This window comes from Sebastes fasciatus, chromosome 21, assembly GCF_043250625.1.
Source record: "Sebastes fasciatus isolate fSebFas1 chromosome 21, fSebFas1.pri, whole genome shotgun sequence".
NCBI classification, from domain to species: domain Eukaryota; kingdom Metazoa; phylum Chordata; class Actinopteri; order Perciformes; family Sebastidae; genus Sebastes; species Sebastes fasciatus.
In genome coordinates, this window is record NC_133815.1 from 17176750 (window position 1) to 17186989 (window position 10240).

General features: G+C 37.7%; 2 protein-coding genes across 2 annotated transcripts; both read left to right on the forward strand.

The window, feature by feature from the left end:
* The first annotated feature begins 242 nt into the window (after positions 1–242).
* Positions 243–3906, forward strand: LOC141760083 (sialic acid-binding Ig-like lectin 12). The gene is made up of 7 exons (XM_074622729.1): positions 243–285; positions 488–871; positions 1183–1488; positions 1583–1840; positions 2024–2108; positions 2406–2436; positions 3667–3906. The coding sequence occupies exons 1-7, from the start codon at positions 243–245 to the stop codon at positions 3904–3906; spliced, it is 1347 nt and encodes a 448-aa protein (XP_074478830.1).
* A 1474-nt stretch (positions 3907–5380) lies between these two features.
* LOC141759951 (B-cell receptor CD22-like) lies at positions 5381–7781 on the forward strand. The gene is made up of 7 exons (XM_074622491.1): positions 5381–5423; positions 5624–6007; positions 6322–6627; positions 6718–6993; positions 7103–7163; positions 7287–7326; positions 7516–7781. Exons 1-7 carry the CDS (start codon positions 5381–5383, stop codon positions 7729–7731), a joined length of 1326 nt encoding a protein of 441 aa, XP_074478592.1. The 3' UTR covers positions 7732–7781.
* Positions 7782–10240: the final 2459 nt, after the last annotated feature.

The window sequence follows — 10240 nt, forward strand, 5'->3', positions numbered from 1 at the left end:
CAGAAACATCATAAACTCACACTGGATCATTTTATATTTAAACTGTTTTTAACTCTGCAGAGATTATTAATCACTATTATAACACAGTAATATCTGATTGTACACGGAGAGTTCCTGGTTTGAATGTATTAATTTGAGGTGGCTTTAAAATAACATGAATGCTTCGTTTAAAAGATGTTTTATGAAAAGTAACTTTTTGTCAAATCCAGGTGATGAGTGTCATTTCAGTCCAGTCTGTGAAAATGGTGACAGCCATCGTGTTACTGAGCTTCTTCTTTGTTTCAGGTGAGCTGTTTGTTCAGTCACTTTTATTTGGAGACGTTACTTTTTCCAACTGTTCATGCTCTGTCTGCAAAGTGAAATGTTTCATACTGACATTGTTAAAAAGACCAAACATGTTGCTGCTGAATTACAGTTTGTGCATCATGAACTTTCTCTTCATGCAGATTTTGCTCCACAATTTGTTCATCACGAGTCTGTTTCACAGGTGCTTTGGCTGTTTGTCCTGAAAGAACAGCCCTATTCATTACTGCACCAAATGAGATGGAAGCACTGAGTGGATCTTGCCTGCAAATTCCATGTAACTTTAGAATTAAACTAGAAGAGAAACTCAGCAGCGCAAGATCAATCTTCGGAGTGTGGATTAAAAATAGCAAAGATTTTGCCAAAAATCCAAACTATGTGATTTTCAACAGTAGCAGGATGGATAATATCTATCCAATGAGTCTTACTGGAGACCTGAGTCAGAAAAACTGCAACACTTTATTTTCCAGTGTAAACACAAGTTACACAGACTGGTACTACTTCAGAATTGAGAACAGACCATTCACGTCAACAGCTCTTTGTGATCCTCTTCAAATAACAGTCAAAGGTAAGAGAATATTGTTTTTTATCAGTGATTCTATAACGTTATTGTTTAGAATAAAAAGTGAAAGTTGCAACTTTTTAATTTTGGAGGTTTTTCACTTTGCCATGAATTTAAATTCTGATTAAACACTGATTCTGTACAATTTAACATTAAAATGGTCAAGTTTTGGGATATTAAAAAGCAAGCCTTAGACACTTTATGCATTTTCAATATAAAATTGTCACCTTCTGTGTCAGCCTTGGTTTTAAAAAAGTATTCTAATCTATCATGATTTATTTTTTATTGTACAATCTGTGTTTGATTTGAAACCCCAGATACTCCTCCGAGGCCCAGCATTGAGATCTCAGGTGATCTGAAGGAGAAGCAGTCTGTCACTATAACCTGCTCAGTTTTCACTCCCTGTCCACACTCCCCTCCTAAACTCACCTGGACTCTCCAACAAGACCCTCACAACAAAATAGAGGAAAACACAGATCGAACCTTCACAACTAAAATACAGAAGACCTTCACTCTGTCAAACGAAGATGATGGATTCAACATCACCTGTTCAGCCAGATATCCTGTAAATGAAGGAAAAGACGTCAAGAAAGCAAAGAAGAGAACGACGCTCAATGTTTCATGTAAGATAATAAGTGTTTGTTATTAGATCCTGTCAGCACATGATGATTCATGGGATGATTTTAATGAATAAAGTTAATCTCACATTTTCTTCAGATGCTCCCAAAGACACCTCAGTGTCCATCAGTCCATCAGGTTTGGTGTCAGCAGGTAGTCTGGTGAACCTGACCTGCTCCAGCAGAGCCAAGCCTCCTGTCATCTTCACCTGGTTCAAGACCAGCAAAGACGGACCTGTCAATGTATCTGAAGGAGACTTTTACAGCTTCAAGGTGACCTCTGTGACAGATAAAGAATATTATTACTGTGTGGCCACAAATATTCTCGGTAATCAGTCATCATGGATTAATAATGCAGGTAAATGTAGAACTGAACTGAATCTGTTTAATTTAATCTTATCTGCTCTCCTCTCTTTTCTGTTTTTCACTTGTTTTTTTTATGAAATGACCTCATACAAATAATGGTTACACATTATATTGTTACATGTCTACATTTAAACTGTTTTCTTTTAGTCACTTGGTTTTGTGTTTCTATGAACAGAGAGCTCTGTCAGCTCGCTAAAGTGGGGTTCAGCTCTTGGAGGGATCCTTGTCATCATACTCATCTGCCTTGCTATCTGTGTTTGGTAAGTAAATTAATTACATTAATTCACTTTCTAGCAATAAAGTTTCAACTAAACCGATGTTGGTAACCCCGAGGGCATGGATGAGTATGTGATCTGTCAGGTTTGCTCATTTCTGCACCTGTTCTGCGACTTGACTTTGACAAATCCTTAGTTTCAATCTGGATTTTCTTTCCACTGATGCACAATCAATTATGTCTGTCTCCCATCAGTCCTTACTCTCTATTGGCAGCACACTATTTATTTAACCTGAAACAGACAGTACAATAATTATTCTGACAGCTCTCTCATGTCTTCCAGGTGGTTTAAGTCGAAACGTCCACAAACTCAGGTGAATATTAAACTTCATTGTACAGTGTGTGTTGTGAATATTTTAAATCTGCTTGCAGTGAATATGTCGAAAGCATCGGTCTTAATACTAAGTTGACAATCTTTGAGAGGTTAAATAATAAGAAGCACAACAAATGTGACAAAACAAACCTTTTAGCAACATGCTGTGTTTGGAAACTGTAAGAAATCTAAACTGTTTTAAGTTTAGATCTGAAAATGGCTAAAGTTGGAGCACCCTGTCATGCAATGAGAATTTCAACAAATATAACAAAAAATGTATTTGAACAACACTATCTATCCTACCTTTAAGTGTTATTCAATAGCTATGTAAACTGGGAAGATTAAAAATTAAATTGGACAAAAATAACGAAATATATATCAAATTACCAAAGGTTATGCCATTAGCCTAATCAACTAAAACCAAAATAACGTCAGTTTTGTTAGCATAACCTTAATTGTTATTTCCCACTCATTTTAATATGTATGAATACTCTCTGAAACACATTCTCCAAGTCTGCTAAAGTCATACATACATTTACAAAGGACTGGTAGTTAGTACATTAGGAATGACTTGCTCTTGCCTTTAGTCTATATTGTTTTAAAGGAAGATGAAATGTTGAAGCGGTTAAGAAACAGGAACATTACCCGCCTCCGTCCACCCCGCCCATGTAAGTGAGAAAAAACAAACAAACAAGTAGTGTAGCCTACTCTTCTTCATAGTTTTCTATGGTCATCCTTTTGTACAATTGCATTGATAAGTATATGAATATAAAATGTTTGCCTTTAGTCTTTATAATGTAACCTGAGCGATAACTTTGAGTCTTTCCTCCTTGTTGCAAAGTCAACTTTCTTATCTTGATTTAACTGAAGGAAATAAGTTTCCATCCATATTATTTATTTGGATTTGGTCGTTATTTGGATAATTATGATAAGCAGTCTTTTTGTCTTTCATGATTTGGCCTAGTGGAAGCGCACAGAGGTTGAATAATCGAGGCCCGAGAATCGAACCCTGGGGGACTCCACTCTCTGAATAATGATCACTAAGGGCGACAGCATAGCCCCTACCTTCAAGATATGGCCTGACTCTAGTGAGGGTTGTAATTTAGTATAATTTATCAGCCAGTCTAGAAGTACTGTACAACAATATTAAAGGTTGCACTGTAATCTAGCAGCAACTAATTTAACCTGAATCAGTATTCAGACGTATCATTTAGCACCTTTTTTCTCACAGAGTCAAAGAGGTGACGAGCTGACTCTTCAAATGCCAACCAGCAAAACAGAAGAAGACATCCATTATGGAGAGATCGACTTCTCCAAGCGGAGACCTGAACCGTCCTCGGCCTCGGAGCAGGACAGTGGACAGCAGCAGGATACGCTGTATGCACAGGTCAACGTGTCAGAGACAGCGAGCAGCTTAAGACAGGCTGCTGACGTCCCAGAGGATCTCTACGCTCAAGTGAAGAAAAAATGAGTGTTGTTTTGTGATCATTTTTGGGTTGTATTTGTAATATACCTTTATTTTTTACTTATACAAGAAGTTTTATATGTCAGTTAGTGTAGGAAAATACACTTGAGAAGAAAATGCAATCTTCACTGGCCACAGTTAAATAAAGGAGAACTAGCAATCTGTACATCAGATCAGTTCAAGTATAAGTCTGAAAAGGCTCTTAATGGGGAACTATTCTAAATAGCGACATGAGAAGAAGCAGTTCACACATTAACAAAGTACTACAAGATCATATTTTCTGGAAAGGTTTGTGTAATTTTGTGATATTTTACAGATCATTTTTAACGAAGCATATTTAATCTCATTTAGTTATCCATTATTTTTCTTTCATATTTTGTGTCCCACATTTTATTTGTATTTTAATTACTTAAAAAAATAAACATGAGACATTTTCTGCATTTGAAGATATTTATTCATTGCACTGTAATAAAAACCATGAAATACAACTTCTAAAAAATACCTATTAATCTCAGTTGCATTTATTGGTCCAACATTTCACATAATTGTGTGTAAACATCACCTGAAATCAAACAAATTAATCACAAACATTACAAAAGTGGCAAGATGAATTATGCATAGTAATTCCCACTGGAAACCTGCTACGGTGTTTTGGAGAAGTTAATGGACTTCTGATATATATATATATATATTTGAATATCAAGCTCAATCAAAAATAAAAGGGCATTTCATGAGACTCAGTCAATGGTGTATTAAAAGATCTGGTACTAAAATTAATTGAAAAACTTTTTATGAGTAAAAATGTTAAAACTTTATCTACTTTTTGTCAGAATTTTGCCAAAAAAAGAAAATCTTTGGGCCTCAGCCTGTAAACATTGTATTGTTTAATGTCTAAAAGGCACCACGAGGCCATGTTGATTGTGCTTTAGTATCATACAGGGTCTTGTGAGTGAATGGAGGTATCGACATTAGCTTCTCTACATAAGTTTGACGTCACAGAAATCTAACCTCCAAACATCCCTCCTACCATTAACCTCACACCAGTCTCCGTCAAGGTTACAGCATTAGTGTGAAGTCGTATCCTAAAAGAAATCTCTTCATAAAAGAGAGAAGCAAGAGTCACCGGCTGTGTTAACATGCAGTCATTTCATGTTACTGCTTTTATGTTTAACTCAGAGAGGTTTTTTTATTTTGCTGCTTTTCATAAACTCTACTTTTTTTGTTGGGTTTTGTTATAGCAGGAACATCATAAACTTACACTGGATCATTTTATATTTAAACTGTTTTTATCTCTGCAGAGATTATTAATCACTATTATAACACAGTAACATCAGGTTGTACATGGAAAGTTCCTGGTATGAATGTATTAGGTTGAGGTGGCTTAAAAATAACATGAATGTTTCGTTTAAAAGATGCTTTATGAAAAGTAACTTTTTGTCAAATCCAGGTGATGAGTGTCATTTCAGTCCAGTCTGTGAAAATGGTGACAGCCATCGTGTTACTAAACGTCTTCTTAGTTTCAGGTGAGCTGTTTGTTCAGTCACATTTATTTGGAGACGTTACTTTTTCCAACTGTTCATGCTCTGTCTGCAGTGAAATGTTTCATACTGACATTGTTAAAAAGACCAAACATGTTGCTGCTGAATTACAGTTTGTGCATCATGAACTTTCTCTTCATGCAGATTTTGCTCCACAATTTGTTCATCACGAGTCTGTTTCACAGGTGCTTTGGCTTTTTGTCCTGAAAGAACAGCCCTATTCATTACTGCACCAAATAAGATGGAAGCACTGAGTGGATCTTGTCTGCAAATCCCATGTAACTTTAGAGTTAAACCAGAAGAGGAATTCAACAGCACAAGAACAACCTTCGGCGTGTGGATTAAAAGTAGCCAATATTTTGCCAACAAACCACATAATGTGATTTTCAACAGCAGCAGGATGGATAATATCTATCCAATGAATCTTACTGGAGACCTGAGTCAGAATAACTGCACCACTTTATTTTCCAGTGTAAACACAAGTTACACAGACAGGTACTTCTTCAGAATTAAGAACGGACCATTCAGGGCAACAGCTGAATGTGATCCTCTTCAAATAACAGTCAAAGGTAAGTGAGTTTTGTTTTTTTATCAGTCAGTCTGTAACGTTATTGTTAAGAATAAAAAGTGAAAGTTGCAACTTTTTAATTTTGGAGGTTTTTCACTTTGCCATGAATTTAAATTCTGATTAAACACTGATTCTGTTGTTACAGTTTGACATTAAAATTGTCGAATTTTGGGATATTAAAAAGCAAACTTTATATACTTTATGCATTTTCAATACAAGGTTGTCACCTTCTGTGTCAGCTTTTGCATTTAAAAGAGTTCTATCCATCATAACCCTTTTTTTATTGTACAATTTGCGTTTGATTTGAAACTCCAGATTCTCCTCCGAGGCCCAGCATTGAGATCTCAGGTGATCTAAAGGAGAAGCAGTCTGTCACTATAACCTGCTCAGCTTTCACTCACTGTCCACACTCCCCTCCTGAACTCACCTGGACTCTCCAACAAGACCCTCACAACAAAATAGAGGAAAACACAGATCGAACCTTCACAACTAAAATCCAGAAGACCTTCACTCTGTCAGACGAACATGATGGATTCATCATCACCTGTTCAGCCAGATATCCTGTAAATGAAGGAAAAGATGTCAAGACAGCAGAGGAGAGAACGACGCTCAATGTTTCATGTAAGACAACCAGTGTTTCCACGATTATTCTCCTTTCTCACGGCTCTGGTGCTACTCTCTTATCTCACATCTCTATCACATTTTCCTCAGATGCTCCCAAAAACACCTCAGTATCCATCAGTCCGCCAGGTTTGGTGTCAGTAGGTAGCCGGGTGAACCTGACCTGCTCCAGCAGAGCCAATCCTCCTGTCAGCCGCTTCACCTGGTTCAAGACCAGCGAGAACGGACCTGTCAATGTATCTGAAGGAGATTTTTACAGCTTTAATGTCACTGATGGAGGAGTTTATATCTGCGTGGCCACAAATGAGCTTGGTAATGGAACATCAAGAGAGATCCATCTGACTATGAAAGGTAAAAAGTGGGACTTCCGCGATGCTGCATCAATATTGTTGCACGTCAACATTCAACACTTTTTTAGTCACTTATATTGGCTTTGTTTTCTTGTCTTAAGGTGAAGTTGGCTCTCTAGAATTGGGGCCGTTTATTGGAGGAATCGTTGGGTTCATCGCACTCATCTGCCTGATTGTATGTGTTTGGTAAGTGTCACAAATCAAAGCAGATGACTCAATAATATCTGTTTCCCACCTGTGTTGACACTTTACTGGCACACTGTATGCTGAACCTAAAGTATACAGTATAATCACTCTAATGTCTTCCAGGCGTTTAAAGTCATCACATGCAACTGCACAACAGACTCAGGTGAGACCATACTAAACTTCCCTCTACAGCAGGCCTGTGTTTTGAATGTTTTACGTCTCTTCACATTGGCTGTAGAGTCTACCTGACGCAGTGTTGGTAATTATTTAACATGGAAGGATCCAGCTGAAGCTTCACCTCACAACACTTCCTGTTTGGATTATTTTTTTGCAGAGTCAAACGGGTGAAGAGGCGGCTGCTGAAGAGCCAGCAAGTAAAACAGAAGAAGAAATCATCCATTATGGAGAGATCAACTTCTCCACGAGACCTGAACTGGCCTCGGTGCAGGACGGTGGACAGCAGCAGGATACGCTGTACGCACAGGTCAAAGTGTCCCAGACAGCAAACAGCTTAAGACAGACCGCCGACGGCCCAGAGGATCTCTACGCTCAAGTGAAGAGAAAATGAGTGCTCTTGTTAAAAGACAAAAAATATATTTGTGTAGAATTCATATTTAATGTGCCTTAATGTTGTCTTTGCTGACTACAGTTCAATGGAGAGAAATTTAAAACATCCACATCCTGCAGATTTTCAATGTCAGTTATCAACATATTCTCCCAATCCTGGATTATGGTGACTTAATCTACAGACTCGCCTCCAAAAATCATCTCAATAAACTGGACGTCATCTACCATACTGCCATTCGCTTTGTCACCGGTGTCCCTTTCAACACTCATCACTGTAACCTGTATTCTCTATAGTCAACTGGCCATCCCTCTATAGCAGGCGTCAGACCAGAAGACTATCATTGGCAAAACCCCTCCATACCTCCGGTCACTACTCAATATCTACAACAGGAACTGCAATTTACATTCTAGCAAATTCTTCAGTATGGTCATTCCTCCTTTGGTCGTCTCTCATTCCAGTTTGCTGCTCCTAGTGACTGGAATGAGTTGCAAAAGATGCTAAAACTCCACACCCTTATTCTGTTACCCTCCTTTAATGACTCATTACAAGTGATAGTTTCTGATCGCTGCACCTGCTTCTGAATTTGCCTCTCTGCAACACATATATATATATATATTGTTGTATATACTGTATTTATTGTGATGTTTTAATTTTGTCTGTTTTATTGCAGTAGTCGTATTTATGTTCTATGTTCTAATGCAGGGGTCTCCAACAAGTAGCTCGCTCGCTACCAGTTTCTGAGTGGCTCGCTAACAGTTCTTTGTAAAACTGTTCAAATTACAACCCAATCAAATTCACAGACATCCCACCCCATTCTGAGACCAAATGATTATATGCCTATCGGCTGTCAATTAAACTAGTTAGGCTGCTGTCAGGTTTGTAACGCCATAACATACAGAGACCGGATTTGACAATGACCGCAGGCCAATAAAAGGCAAAAAATACATTATTTTCATGAGGAATCGGTATGTGTCACATTTGCGGTGTGAGCGTGTCAGTCAGTAAAAGATGTAACATCGAGCGCCAAGTCCACAGCAACTTTTCATGGGACTTTCTGGCTGGTAGCAGTTTATGAACAAAGAAGGTAAAGGAGCCAAAAACAATCCTTAAAAGACGACAGTCTCTGTTTACCAAAGAAGGCCGATGAAGCAAACAGCCATCGTTTAGTGGCGCACATCCTAACGAAACAAAAAAAACCTTCACCTATGAAAGAATTGTAATAGAGGCGATGACTGCGGTGGCTGAAACGTTATTAAAGGACTATAAAAGTAAGACAGACTTGGTGCTTTGAGTAGCTCTCAGCCACTTTCATTTTGTCAAATTAGCTCTCAGAGTGAAACAGGTTGGAGACCCCTGTTCTTATGTCTTGCTGCCTCTTGGCCACGTCGTCATTGTAAATGAGAATTGGTTCTCAATTGACTTATGTGGTTAAATAAAGATAAAATAAAATAAAAATAAATAAATATTTGTGTGCTGAACTCACGCAGCTGTTTATGTGTGATTTGTTATTCATATGTCCAGATGTGTGCAAATAAAAGTCTCAAAGCTTTAAATAGGGAGCTATAGTAAGAAATGATGACATGCAAAGGATAGTGAACATGGCACCAGAAGCAGTTCTGCACACACATTCGTAATGTTGTACAAGATTACATTTAGTTTTGACATGTTTATGTGTCATTTTGTTTCATGATATCTTCTGATTATTTCTGACAAGGCATCGACCTTGTTTTGTTATGTATTGTGTATCCCCTTTTCTCCATACAGTCATTTTAATTACTGCAGAAATGAAGATGAAGATTGTTTCCTCTCTGTAAGGTTGGGCTGTTTTTGCCACATTTTTATTATCATTATTTTTCTTCCCCTCAATTCTTTGTATGCACAAATAGGAGCAAAAACGACGTAAAACTAGAAGCACTGCCTGCAGGTAATGCTAGTAGACGGAGGAGGAGCTGCTTTCTCTTAGCCAGCTGCTTAGTTTACAACCATTTTAAGATATGTGGCAAACTAAGCTAAACAGTTACACTACGTACAGACTGCTTTTGTTTTAGCTTGTGTAGCCGAGGGTTACGTTGCTCCTACACTATACGAAGGTAGTAACATATTAACAAAGAGACTCCGTATAGTCTGCACCAAGACGGCAACAACTTCATTAACCTTGTCAACAGAGCATCACCACTTCACTGTTTCACCACTTCCGTATTTGCTAACATTACTGAGAAGTTGCATGTTTAAAATGAAGAAATTCAGCATGAGCACATTTAGATCTTTATCTAAACTAACTGGATCACTTGATAGTTGACAGTCAGTGACATGCAGATCTACATTATAAATGTCTGTTGGCTAACAGTGAGGGTTACAGCATTAACACAGTATACAGCTTATTAACTTGTATTATCTGATCTTTCCTACAGAAGAAACAGCTGTTTGTTGTATAATAAATTACTCATTGGTTATATGATCTGATATGATGAGTTTCTTGCATATTTGTCTAATCAAACACTGGCTATCT

Excerpts from the sequence above, each read along its gene's own strand:
- LOC141759951 (XM_074622491.1), top strand. The coding sequence starts at position 5,381 with ATGGTGACAGCCATCGTGTTACTAAACGTCTTCTTAGTTTCAG. Across the intron at positions 6,628-6,717 it reads AACGACGCTCAATGTTTCAT|ATGCTCCCAAAAACACCTCA; the intron begins GTAAGACAACCA and ends CATTTTCCTCAG. Across the intron at positions 7,327-7,515 it reads CAACTGCACAACAGACTCAG|GCGGCTGCTGAAGAGCCAGC; the intron begins GTGAGACCATAC and ends ACGGGTGAAGAG.
- LOC141760083 (XM_074622729.1), top strand. The coding sequence starts at position 243 with ATGGTGACAGCCATCGTGTTACTGAGCTTCTTCTTTGTTTCAG. Across the intron at positions 286-487 it reads GAGCTTCTTCTTTGTTTCAG|GTGCTTTGGCTGTTTGTCCT; the intron begins GTGAGCTGTTTG and ends TCTGTTTCACAG. Across the intron at positions 2,109-2,405 it reads TGCCTTGCTATCTGTGTTTG|GTGGTTTAAGTCGAAACGTC; the intron begins GTAAGTAAATTA and ends CATGTCTTCCAG.